At 33.8% G+C, this 14,383-nt stretch overlaps 1 protein-coding gene across 1 annotated transcript; it reads left to right on the forward strand.

Annotated features, from left to right (window-relative positions):
- Nucleotides 1–752: 752 nt before the first annotated feature.
- LOC125072008 (luciferin 4-monooxygenase-like) lies at nt 753–13,653 on the forward strand. Its single transcript, XM_047682473.1, has 11 exons — nt 753–944; nt 2,320–2,527; nt 2,921–3,116; nt 3,545–3,691; nt 4,332–4,482; nt 5,013–5,147; nt 5,819–5,950; nt 8,448–8,528; nt 11,427–11,573; nt 12,276–12,441; nt 13,016–13,653. Exons 1-11 carry the CDS (start codon nt 867–869, stop codon nt 13,141–13,143), a joined length of 1,569 nt encoding a protein of 522 aa, XP_047538429.1. The 5' UTR covers nt 753–866; the 3' UTR covers nt 13,144–13,653.
- Nucleotides 13,654–14,383: the final 730 nt, after the last annotated feature.

The following is a 14,383-nucleotide window of genomic DNA, read 5'->3' on the forward strand; positions in this document are numbered from 1 at the left end:
ACATTGCTATTTGGTTTAAAATAGTATGCGAGTACACTTATTAAAAATAAAGAAATAGTTAAACTTGAACTTAATATATACGCTTTATGTGTTGAGTGTTCTCTCTCTTTCTGTGTGAGTGTTTGTGTATGTGCGTGTAAGAATTTTACTCGGTGGCAGGGTTTTGTGCAAGCCCGTCTGGGTAGGTACCACCCACACATCAGATATTGTATCGCCAAACAGCAGTACTGAGTATTGTTGTGTTCCGGTTTGAAGTGTGAGTGAGCCAGTGTAACTAAAGGCACAAGGGACATAACATCTAAGTTCCCAAGATTGGTAGCGCATTGGTGATGTAAGGAATCGTTAATATTACTTACAGCGCCTTTGTCTATGGGCGGTGGTGACCACTGACCATCAGGTGGCCCATTTGCTTGTCCGCCTACCGATAACATAAAAAAAAACCTAGAAAAACTAGTTTAATGACATCATTAGCAAATTATAATTAATAATAGAGTACAATGAGGGATTGGACTCTTAATTCAATTTATGAGTTAATTATGACGGACGTAATGTCTGTATAAGCCTATCCAGCGTTACAACCAGCTTAAAGGTGATAGTCATTTCCGGAGATATAATAAACTGTTTCGGGATTTTACGTGGTTGTAGAAACTTAGTAGCTTAACGTGTATCAAAGGATATTTTTCCTTAAGTGCAAAATTTACCTACATATTTATTACCCGTATACATCGTATTCTTCACAAACACGAGTCGACTTCTTCGCAGGGAAGTTGTTCCGTTCTTTTAACAGTATTGTTATTATTCGCGGTAATTAAGAATAGTGTAACGAGTTTTATGAACACGAGTACTTGCTTCAAATAAATATCAAAATGGATTCCAATACCGATACGAGTATCGGTCAATTGTTGTTCGAGAAGATGAAGACACACGACAATGTTATATGCCAGGTATGTATTTAAAAGTATTTACGTCGCGTTAAAGTTTTCATAATTTAATCGATATTCACTTTGATAAGTCATAATGTACGGAAAAATTATGCGTTAAATTTTAAGCATTATATTACAGGTAACTAAATTCTTTGGTAAAATATACACTTTATTAGATCTTATTATAAAAACAAATAAACAAAATACAGCTGTGTTTCTGTCTAGTCATATTAAAGAACTTTAAACGAGCAATATCTTGATTTTATATTTTGTGTATTTACAGAAAATGCACAAAATATAACTACATTTTGGAAGTCTTTTTTTTCTAGTTTATAATGAATGAGAACGTTAGACAATCTTGTTACACTATCAAAATTATTGTTAGATATAAGTTAGCTTATTAATTAATTTTATATACATAAAAAAAACAAACACAATATACTTTTTTCAATTAAGTTTAAACTACCTTTCGCCACCCGTTCAGAATGTAAATCCTACCGAGAAGAACCGGCAAGAAATTCAGTAGTTACTCTTTTCCATCTGAGATACAAAGATTTGTTGGCAAGAGAAATTATACAGCTGTTTGTTATTTAGAACCGAGTATGGTCTATTCTTTACAGTGTACTAAACTCTTTAGAGGACCACGTGTTTTCGTCTACGTTTTTAGTAAAACGCCTTGTAATATTATTAATATAAAGACTTATACACAAATATGAATATATTAATGTATAATCAGCTTCAATCAAACAGGCGATTTTATTTATCGTACGCCTCACGTCTTGTCATGTCACGTCACGTCATGTAAACATCTCAAATATATTCGTAAGTACCTACTAGTCTATATTGTAAATTGAATCGATATATTTTCTAAGCAATACTTTTTTATAAGTCAATAGATAATATTTTACTTACTTTGATAAAGTTAACAGAGAGTCTGCTACTATTATGCCTTCAAAATTAAATTAAGCCTGTAATCTCGACCGTACCGTTCAATCTCCACCGCGTCTTCTCCATCGTACGAAAATTCCTTTGATAAGGATTAATAGAGTGGCAACTATGTTTAATTAAAAAACTAAGAGTCGATATCAATTAATAAACAAATGTCGCGTTTAAGGGGATGGTCGTCAGGTATTCGGTTTAAAAAAGTACCTTATGCTTCTCCTTGAGATTCAAGCTTGCTTTCAATTGGTTTAGTATAACTAGACAGACCGACAAAGTTACATTCGCATTCATAATATTAGTATAGATTTAACAAATAATATGATTCAAAGGATTTTTAAAAGTATATTTAATTTCGCTTGGATACGTTTTAGTATTTATTTCTTGTAACGAATATAAGTCCATTCGAATGTAGAATGTTTTAAATTGTAATTGAATAAAACATTTGATTTCATAGATTGACGCCGCAACAGGAGAGGAGGAATCCTATGCATCGGTTTTATCTCGATCTATTAAGATGGCCAGGGCTTTGAGAGCGTTCGGTCTGAAGCCTGGTGACGTACTTGCCCTAGGAGGCAGGAACCATGTGAATCTACATATTCCGTTTTACGCAGCTCTCTTCAACGGTTTGCCGATCGTCGGTATTGATCCGTTTTTTAAATATGGTAAGTTTTCTATCTGAACTATAAGAACGCGCTTCAAATCAATCGTGAAAGGTTGGAAATCGATATATGGTGATACGCTATTTTGGTACTCGTGAGCCGAGATGGCCCCGTGGTTAGATCTAATACAACCTTATTGCACTTAACTAGTTAGTTTTAATTTTACATTAAAATTCTAAAAACCTTCATCGTTATTAAAACTTTCCGTAAATGAAATGAGTACCATAGTGTTGTAGATCTCGGCCAATGATTACGCGTCAAAATGTTTGTTTGTCCTTACAGATCCTTTGATTAGAATAGGATTTCGATTCCATCATTAGGCCCAGAAAAACTGTTGCCGGTGCAAAGCCAGCGACGTTTGCCAACTGTAATTTTAATAAGTAACATTTATTTCAGACGAAGTTCGCACACTCTTCAAGCTGACTGAACCTAAAATAGCATTTTGCCAAAGTGAGTCCTACAATACATACTCCGAAGTGGCTAAGGACCTGGGGCTGAATACGAAGATAGTAAGCTTCGATGAAGGGGAACACTGTTCATTCACGGAATTCATTGATACTTTTGATAACAATGAACCCGAGGAAAAATTTAAGTAAGTTTCTCATTCCTGTATCTAACAATTCGAAAGACGACCAAGACATTTACTTGTTTAATTAAATTCCTTTTAGTGAGATGAAAGTTAAAATTTCAAGGTCAAATTTGAGTGCAACGTTAATATGTGTTGTGTCTGGGGAACGTTTCTGACAAATTTTTTTCAAAATTTCTAAAAAAATTCAATTTTTTTAACTACCCAGTGTTCGAAGTTGTTTTGTAGAATATTCGTTCATATTTGTGTTTACGTAAACTTGTTTAAGTTAATCTATGTAAATTGATCTGCCCAAATTCTTAAATTCTTCTATAGAGCTTTCTCTCCATAAACAAAATGGCCGCCTCGCTTCCATAGACAGAATGCTTCGCTAGATTACTACTAACGACACGCTTTTCAAAGATATGCCTACAAAATGTGATATTTAATCGTAGGATTGCAGACTTCGATGTTGACAAAATATACGCGTTCTTGGTCAGTACGAGCGGCACCACCGGAAAGGTAAAGATAGTCGCATTCAACCACAAGCCCTTCCTGTTGAAAATAGTGTGGCTGCTGCGTCAGTACAACTACGACAAACAGTAAGTATGACAAATTACTATTATTAATTGAACGTATGTATATATTCTATGTATATTTTCCTTAATTAACGTAATATTGATTTTATAAAGTCACAAGATCAAAGCCTCTTAACTTTTATAATGTTATCTTGCAATCCGTATCGAGCTTTGAAGTCAGACAAAAAACCCCCATTAAACACTACGAAAAGTTTCCATTTCATTGAGAAAGAAATTATATCTAATTTAATAATTATCAAGACGAGATGTCCCAGTGGTTAGGATACGTTGAATTTAACAGAAGATTCAAGAAGTTCAAGTGTATTGTGTTAATATTTCATTTCGTGCTCGACGATGAAGGAAAACAGAGAAAAGAAACTTAAAATATGTTAGATGACATTACATGTGTTTCGATGAAGACACGTTGGAGCCGCGTTGTGGATTAAGCCACAAGCCTCATAATCAGAAGGCCTTTTACGTATTAAGTCATTTACAAACTGTTACCTTAATGTTACCAATATTTTTTAAACTTCTTGCTTGAGATTAAGTTCCATTTAAAGGTCAAATTTGAGAGCAACAGTTTGTAGGACAAGATTCTGATCCGATTCTGTTAGCTAATACTGTTAATAAAATGTAGTACATTTGTGTTTTTTTTTCTAAATAGCCCGAAAAAAATTGTCCTGAATCTATCACCCGTGAATTGGATATCGAATTATTTTATGTCCGTGGGCAACGTGATTATTGGGGACACAAAGCTACAGACCTCAATACCCGATAGCTATGAGCACATTATTGATATCATCAACAAATATAGGGTAAGTAATATATTATACTTTAACCTAAGCCGCGTAAAATATTTTATGATGAGGAAAAAAGTTTATTACTCCCATCTTGATGTTCTATCATTGTAAATGTCTTTCATAGTAACATCTTTGTATAGTTTTGTTATCAGTGTGGATTTATTGTGATAATCTGCGTAAATATGTCTGACTTAGTATGATCCCTCAAACGTCAACCGGTATTTACGTATTAACGCCACCGTAACAAAAATTCTGCGAATGCACCAAAATGAGTTAGGGTACTACCTACCTTTTTTACAAAATAGGTTAGGGTTATGGTTAAATTCGCCGTTCCTGAGTTATTAGCTAAAATAAATATTGTAATTCTAACCTTAAAATTATATATAACTATTAATATAAACATAAGAGATAGTATGTTTGTGGTATACCACAAGGAACGTGTATACGTCAAGAATGATCTCCTTAAGAAATAAGATAATCATGAAATGTTGATAAAAACATTTATTTTATTTACTAATTATTTAAAACCTTTAATAATATTACAGCCTGTCCAAGGATTGTTCAGTCCACCGTTCGTTACGTACCTCGTTAGCCAGAAAGACAAAGTCGATCTCACCTGCTTCAAAAATATTGGCATAGCTGGCTCGAAAATTTACCCAGGAATTATGGTCCAGTTCAAGGTAATTTATATAATAATAAACAATACAAAACAAAAATAGCCTGTATGTCTGTCTGGGCTAAGGGCTGAGGCTGGCCTTCACCAATTTTAATTGTCTTTGGAGAAGGTTTGACCCTTATTTCACCACGCTGCTCCAATGAGTATCTTAGTAGTTCAAACGTTCAAGACACTGGGCTCTCGGCTCTAAAATGATTCACTGAGGATAAAGTTACAGTCATTATGTACAATCAGATTATTCAAACCGCATATCAAGGTTAATTTTACAAGCCCATTAGCTTTACTTGTATTACAAAGCCGGTAAACAAACGGCAAATTGTTCAATCGATGTCAATTTTAAATTACATCTTCCATGCTTGCATTTAGACCATCACGTTTTTCAAATCGGGGCATTTTGTCCGCTGCATCCTGCTCGCAATTCATTGCTATTCTGTAAGATTTCTTCTGTAATGTAATGAGTTAATATTAAATATAACACTTCCAATGATATTATCATTTCACGATCGTGCTCTGCGGTGAGATTCAAGTTTGATTTTAGTAAATATCTCCGCAGATCTGGACGGATAGGAAGAAATCTTTTTAATACATTTATAACATATTTAAAAAATACCAAGATACATTAATAGAGCAAGTATTAGTTGATAAGAAAATTTTGTAAATGATTAATGATTCCAGGAATTGCTAGCCAAAGATGCAATTTGCTTGGAGGCTTACGGTCAGACAGAAATGATGGGATCCGTCTTAGCCCCCAATCCTACAGGACCAAGTGAGAGCTGCGGAAGACCCCTACCGATATACGCAATCAAGGTAATTAGGTCATATTAAAAGTAATAATATGAGGATCAAGGTAGCTTGGTAATTAAAATAGATATCGAGTGCTTTAAAGGAAAATAATGAAGAAATCATGAAGGCACATGTACAAATGGGTTGCTGGATAATGAGATCTTATGATCTTCCCCCAAAGATAATAACACCAGTCGGTGCTACAAGAACTATAATGACTCGAATGATGTTGATAACTGAAATGTCATATCCCCCGTAATCACAATCAATTATGGTCGACGGTCCGAGGTGCCGGGCTCGATTCCCGGCCGAGTCGATGTAGAAAAAGTTCATTCGTTTTCTATGTTGTCTTGGATCTGGGTGTTTGTGGTACCGTCGTTAGTTCTGATTTTCCATAACATAGTGCTTTAGCTACTTACATTTACAGAGTATGATGTTGTCCAATATTTATTTATTCATTTATTATAGTCAATTTAAAAACTACCAAATGATGATCTAGGCGGGTCTCATCGAAGCTTGCCAGTATTTTGTGTTTCTAATTCACCATTCCATTCACAAACATAAGTGCAATCTCTTATCTCCTCTTCATAATCCGATGGGATGGAAATTCTCGACAAAAAAACCGCAATAACATTTAATTTGTCCGAGTTTTAAACCTCGGACCTTGATAACCCTGTAAAAGCCACTAGACTAAGGGGGAACGTAATTATAACGATAAAACGAATCACAGGAAGTATTACCGAGACACGTGGCACATAATAACATCCCACCTGAGCGCAAATCGAGTTACATATAAACAAGACGAGGAAAACCTCAAAATGATTCATCACAATAAAATGTGATCTGACAAAATATCGGCCCGGTGTGACTTGCACTTTAGCAGGAATTCCGTGTGAAAATATTTAAGTCATTAAACGTATCCGTCATTATAGTCAATTAATAGGAATTAGTGATCGGTCATTGGTCAAAATTAGACCGCTATAAATTGTTTCGAAAGGTAGGAAAAATGAAGTTAATGGACCTTCTTATTGTTGCAATAAAAAACCCGAGAATCAATTAAATTCTTAGTTAAATGGCTCTTAGCTATGCCGACAGGGCACAGATTATTTCACCAATGTCACGTAGGATGGAGAAAACACGAAAGAGATTGATCGGTACGGTGGAGGAAATAAACTCAATTAAATTTTGAAGACTAGCATAGTAGTGGCATTTTCCTTGTTAATCCTTAACCTACAACAACACAGACATTAAGGGTTGATAATAAGGTAAATTAAAAATAATTGTTAGTACTTTAAACTATATAAACTAAATTATAACACTAAATTGGACTATTCAAAACTTAATTTTATTATTTAATATATTTACATAAAAAAAGAACAAAATGGACTAAACACAAACATCAAGAAACATTCAACATTTATAGGGCGAGGGACTTTAGGAGGGAGAATGTCGTAAATGGGATGAAGAAGTTTAGGGCAAAGGAAAAAAGAGAATCATTGCTTTTAACTCTTACGTGACGTGTGTTGCCATCGGCAGTATAAACTAATACTTTAAAAATGTTTCAAATTCTTATATAATTCTGTTTGTTGTTGTTGTTGTGGGTCAAATGTATAACGAATATTATAAAAAAAAATAAAAATCTGCACTCCATACCTAAAAACTAAGTGTACTAAATTTCACAATCCTCCTTCCGCATAATTAAAATAAAATGTTTTGCTTGTATATATTAAGATAAATCATTGAGGTAAAGGTCTCTTTGGTAATTCGAACGAATATTTTTGTTTTTCCTTAACGTTTAGAACATTATTTTATACTCATATTATTAAAAAATCAAAAGGCAGATCGCATTAAACGTTATTGTGAAACAAGAAAAGCAAATTCAAATTACCGGTAGTGCGAAATGACGCATCGTTGTGTTAACGCGTTTAAATTGCTGCCACTTTTATTGGAAACATAAAAAAAAATACTGCACGCTACCGGGAATTTGCATTCTTTTTTCATTTTGTATACGATTTAGTGAAAAAGAGTAATTCGAGCTTTTGTCCGGTTCTTACCGTTAGAATCAAAACGTGCTTATATGAGCCAACTTAAATAAAGAATATTTATTCAAGCAGGCACTTTACACATAAAAGCACTTTTTAACAGTCATGTTACAGTGTGTTGAAACGCAGTAACTATTCTTTTCCACTATTTACTTACAGAGTATACCATTAAAGTACAATTAAATCTTAATAGCGAATTAAGTTAGTTTTGTTTCACTGAGCACACTCATTATAGATAATCCAAATTAATTTAATAGTGTCAACCCTAATGTGTTGTGTCACGCGTTTCATTGGTCTATTATTTGACAGTGAATGTAATTAGTTCAGTTTTAAGTGACATATGTCAAAATGACAGTACCCGATGATATTATGGAATAATCAAATACTACCTTAATCGTATTCACGAGTCAAGGCTACGCTACGCAAACTGAAACTAATTAAATAAATTAATAATTATTATTGATTTGTTGCATTTTTAGCTGATCGACCCAAAGACTGGCTTGGAAGTGAAAGAGCCGTACATTACAGCTGAATTATGGGCAAAAGGACCGAGATTTACGGTATGTTAATTTAAAAAATCAAATAAAGCTTGTTAAATTACTTACTTAAAATATATAAATTCAAATTTCTTTATTCATCATAGATGCATGACATTTTTTTTTTTGATTGGAAGAAACAGACTTAGGTTGAAATTCAGCGGTTTTGTCAGAAACGTGTGTTTTTTAACGTCCTGTTCGTTTCGATCTATCGTTTCATTCCAAAAAAGTGCTATCATCTAAGAAGTCCTTAATCTTATAATAAACTTTAGCGCACGAACGTTCTTTAAAAGATTTTTTTAACCAACATTTTTACAATAGAAACATTTTAAACTTGGTACTGTTTAAAGGGATATGTTGTAAATCCGTGTATATTTCCCCACTAAAGAATTACGAACCCTGTGTATTCGGGTCACAGGAGTAACAAGATTATGTCTGTCTCTTGTATTGAAAACATGCACAACACAATTTCTAGAAAATATATATTTTTCGAACACTTAAATACAGATACATATTATATTTGATTGCGTTTACGTAATTGTTTTAATAACATAATAATGTATATTATATAAAATACTAGCGACCCGACCCGGCTTCGCACGGTATCAATGCTCATATTAAACATACTACAGAATGTCTTTATGTACAGCGTTCACAGTTTTTTTGTCATTAGACAATACAAAACAGCTATGTCCCTTTATTTTAAAACTGTAATATCTTCGAAAATATTCTTGTTAATTACCTGCTGTAAAGGGCCGTATTGATATATATTAAATGGACAATGTATTTAAGGTACTTAATTGGATACGGATTAATGCTGTTTTGGTTAAAATCGCTCCGTAAAAAGTAAAGGATAAAAAATGGTTATTGTGGGTTGTTTCTAAGAGACATATTATACCATCCCGGACTTTTTTGTAGACTGTTTTAAGGTGTATAATACGGTAGTATATTATTTTGATCTATTTCGTAGGGTTTAGCAAGCGTTTGCAGCGAAAGCGCAAAAAATGTGTTTATTTACGACATCACATTAGAAATCTCTAAAATTATCCGTGTGGTTCTACTATATTATGCATGTATTATACATATAATCATTCCATCTATTAAAAACCGCATCCAAATCCGTTGCGTAGTTTTAAAGATCTAAGCATACATAGGGACCGACGGACAGTGGGAAGCGTTTTTGTTATACTATGTAATGATTTTCAATTAAAGTACATTTTAATTGACACTATAATTTAGCACGAGCATTATCTCCTTTTCCTTATAACATATAAATGACCTATTATCTTTTATCCCGCTATATGTGATATTCACGATATCTTCTATATAATCTTGTTCGCTTATATAAGTGATTTTTGGTCTGTATTTTCCTGTAATGAGGACTGGAGTGTGTCACACAACGTGTGTTGTTCTTAAATTCTTGTTTGCTGAGATTGTACTGCTAATAATCACAAAAAGTTATTCCCATGTATGATATACTAGTTGCCATCTGCGGCTTCGCTTGTTTTAGGAGTTAGTCGTCAGGTTTTAGGCGTAAAAAGTATATCTTTTTTTTGAGCTTTCTTCATGTCGAATTACAATAAATTCGGTTCAGTGGTTCGGTTGTGAAAAAGCAACAAACAGACCGACCCACTGACACACAAAATTAGTTTCGAATTTATAATACTTGTCTAAGTGATGAGTAGGTACCTACTTATAACATATTTTATATACATTTACATGAACTAAACCACGCTACCCGAGTGCGGGTTGGTGGATTAGTATTATTGGACTTAGTATTATTGTGGTCCAGTTCGAAGCGCGAATGAACCAGTGTGGCGCAATGGAAATTACATATTAGCTAAGGTTAATGGCGAATGAATAATATTTCTTACAGTAAAAATTATATGGGCTGTTGTCTATTTTCTCGTCCGCCCACCATTATTATAATAACTTTTTACAACAAGTCTTGTCCTATCTACCGTCATCACAGATTTTCATCAGGAAACGGAGCGTACACTCTTATACGATATAATAATAATAATAGCGTCATTGGTTAAGAGGACATCATCTCGTACTGCGGTACTTGTTGTTCTCACTTGTTCAATCTCTCCTAGACCATCCTAGACTAGACGGCATTAACAAAATCTAATTATGGGTGTTTATAGACAGATTAATTTCTCTTCCATAATATTTTCCATTTCTTATGCATATATTTATTAACTGTCTGAATATATTCTGTAATGTTGTTTTTACGGAAAAATGTTAATGATTTTGTGAGAGACTGATCACCATACTCGTACCATTCGTACAAGGAACAAACATAAACTGTGCATATAGTCAGTTACCCCTTTTTTGGGGCAATATATACGGTTTTCAAAATATCCCAGAAAAGGTTCAAAATGGCTCTGTTTCCAAATGTAAAAAAATATGTTTAAGAACGTTTGTGTGCAAAGGGTTATTATACAATTAGTCAATTAGTGAGTTAATAGTTGATACCACTTTGTAAATGCAACGATCGCCTCCTGGCTATTTCTCTGTGATGTTGGAGATACGGAAATTATCACAAATTGACGAAAAATAACTGCTGACTTTTTTTTCGCGGGTTCTTCTCAGGTCGGAGTACTTTCTGCTCCAAAAGGAGTAAGTGTGATGCTTCTATATTGGATAAAGGAATTTTATATGATTTCTTTTGACATAAAAATTATTATCATGCTTCCACCTAGTTTCTTAAATATGTACATATATCCATATATTGTATTCCTTCTTTGCTTAAAGAAAAAGGCAGACAATCGGGCCTGACAATCAAATACCGTGAAGTTAGGAATGGAATATTTGTGTGTATAAATTAACATTGTAATTAAAAGATTAAAACTATAATTCAGTAAAATTATCAGTTAAATTAAATCAAAACAGTGACTGACGTGACCATTTTACTTTTAGGAATATTACAATGATCCCGAGGAAACTGCGAAGGCGTTCACGGAAGACGGCTATTTCAAAACGGGCGATTTATTATACAAAGATGAAAATGACAATTACTTCTACGTGGACCGGCTTAAAGCGCTTATTAAATACAGGAACTCTCATGTGAGTAACTATTTAATTTCTAGTATGTACCAATAAAGAGAGAGGACGTTATACGGTATATATCACGGCCATTGGTTTGGATATATTATGTACGTGACATAACAAAATTTTAGTATCGTTGCTTCCTTTTTTCACAGTAAGCGTCACAAGAAAAAAATTATAAATCTTATATGTTAAACTACCTAACAATGCTCTTCGTTTCAAAATAAATAAAAGATACCGTTTAATTTTTTATTTTTTTATGTCGAAATATTAAATGACGCAATACTTATCTTAATATATTTTTGAATATTTTTTATCGACATTTTTACGTAATTGATACGCAAATCACGAACGCCTTGGTCGCCTTATAAATTAGTCCAGGACGAGACTTTGTGCTGAACGAACCTGTGAACTGAACTGAAACTTTTCTCCGCAATAGACACGGGTAGGTTTCCGCGCAGCATATTCATATTCATTCACTCCCTTTCGAACAAGGTCAATGACACAGATCTACCTCTTTCTATAATAATATGGGTGACCTTTTGATAAGTAGCGACCACCGCCCGTAGTTATACTGACTCGCTTACCTTACAAACCGGAACTTGCTGTTTGACATCTGTGACCTTTTAAGGGTCTACCTTTGGAAGTGTAAACCCTTAAAAGGGAAAATAGGAATATTAGTAATTCGCTAAAAATCTATAAAATGTATTTTGTGTACAGGTAATACCGATAGAACTGGAAGAACTAATAAGTACGCATCCTGGAGTGAAGCACGTCTGCGTAATTGGTATTAGCGATCCCCTCGACGGCGAGAGACCAGTCGCTTGTGTGGTGAAAGAAAATGGTAACAAAGTCAGCGCTCAGGAAATAAAGGATCTTGTTGCAAGTGAGCGACCTTACTACCCGCTTATAACTTACTACCCGCTCTGAGGAAAGTCTACTGCCTCCTGAGTCAGTCCAAAAGCGATTGAGGTCTGTCACATGTCACCATAAGATATTAACAACGCAATAAACCTTTAACAAAATTGTAATTATAGAAATTTATTTAATTGGTTTTCCAATTGAATAAGTTAGAATAATTTATGAATTAATAACATCAATGACAACTCTGATAGTTCTTTTACCTGTAAAAGTCAGACAGAGTCAGATAATATAACTATATATATATATATATTACCTTTGTACCCAAAGGAGTCACAAATCTAATTTTCCTGAAACGCTTGTCAAAGTCAGATTTACTAATGTTACTAAACTCTGAACGCTCATTGGTCGTCTTTCGCGTCATCGGCCGCCATCGACCAATTAGAATTGAGAGTAAAGTTAATCTGACATTGAGCTACGGTTCAAAAATTGAAGGTGCATAAATAATATTCAAGCATATGGACACGTTGCTTCTGTATATTAAGCCTTCACAAAAATTTCTTTTCCTTCTTAGTAATTATTATTTTTTATTTTTTCAGGTAAGCTGTCAAAAAATAAACAATTGCGCGGCGGAGTTGTTTTCCTCGAGAGTTTACCATTTACGTCATCACAAAAAGTTGCCAGAAACAAACTACAGCAGATGGTTAAAAATATGACAAGAGAATAATAATCCTCGTGGAACAGCAGGAGGCAGGAGTGTATTAAATTTTAAGAATCTAAATATAGTGGCCGCTATCTTGATATCGTATATCAACTAAGTAAAATGTAAGCCACCTTCGAATCATGTTAGGTAACATGTCATAGCTTAACGGCCGAAATAATAAAATCTAACTGAGGTTTGCAGTGCGATTCAGAACCCTTTTATAGTGGTACGCGTATCCTAAATAAATTTCATAATTATTGTGGTCAGTCGTACATCACAATCTGACATTTAAAACCCGCGTTTGTTCGTGAGTTGCGAGTTTCTTGTTACAGAATAGCCTTTCTGCAGAATTCGCTTCGTATCTCACTCGTGAAATATACCATACCATATTCTGAAGTATCTCGCTCATGTTCTGTAATATATGTTCGTATTACGATTCATAGCTTCTCACCCCCAGACTAGACTCTAATTATGTTCTTGTTAAATACGATTAAGTAAGTAATTACATTTATGTCGTTGTTTTTTTGTTTAATTTAATATTTTGTTTAATAAAAACAACTTTTAATTTCAATTAAGTATTTTTTTTCCATATTAATTGAAAATGTTTTTTTTACCAAGTTCCCCTAACATATTATATATAATACAAAGAAGGATAAATGTTGATATATATAAATAATTAGTCTTATTAATAAATATAACAATATAACGTATTTTCCCCTATATATAAGGAAGTTTCCAATTACATTCAAATGATATCTATATTATATGATATTGAGAGAGATGGCCCAGTGGTTAGAACGCGTGCATCTCAACCGATGATTTCGGGTTCAAACCCAGGCAAGCACCACTGAATTTCATGTGCTGAATTTGTGTTTTTAATTCGTCTCGTGCTCGGCGGTGAAGGAAAACATCGTGAGGAAACCTGCATGTGTCTAATTTCAACGAAATTCTGCCACATGTTATTCCACCAACCCGCATTGGAGCAGCGTAGTGGAATATGCTCCAAATCCTTCTCCTCAAAGGGAGAGGAGGGCTTAGCCCAGCAGGGGGAAATTTACAGGCTGTTAATGATATCTATATATAACAAAGGAGTATTTATATCATAAAGGAAAACCTTACATTTGTAACATACACCTTATTTGAAAAAATAAAAGATCTGGTTTTATTTGTTATACCTACTTATCAGTTACTCTGTACTGTTGTGTTCCGCGGACTGGTGGACCACCTGATGGTAAGTGGTTAATACGACATTAGCGATGTAAGA

This window comes from Vanessa atalanta, chromosome 20 (assembly GCF_905147765.1).
Source record: "Vanessa atalanta chromosome 20, ilVanAtal1.2, whole genome shotgun sequence".
NCBI classification, from domain to species: Eukaryota; Metazoa; Arthropoda; class Insecta; order Lepidoptera; family Nymphalidae; genus Vanessa; species Vanessa atalanta.

Bases quoted from the DNA above. Each gene is read 5' to 3' on its own strand.
- LOC125072008 (XM_047682473.1), top strand. From the start codon at position 867: ATGGATTCCAATACCGATACGAGTATCGGTCAATTGTTGTTCGAGAAG. The intron at 5,951-8,447 runs GTAATTAGGTCA...TTGCATTTTTAG, and splicing joins TACCGATATACGCAATCAAG to CTGATCGACCCAAAGACTGG. The intron at 12,442-13,015 runs GTGAGCGACCTT...TTATTTTTTCAG, and splicing joins AATAAAGGATCTTGTTGCAA to GTAAGCTGTCAAAAAATAAA.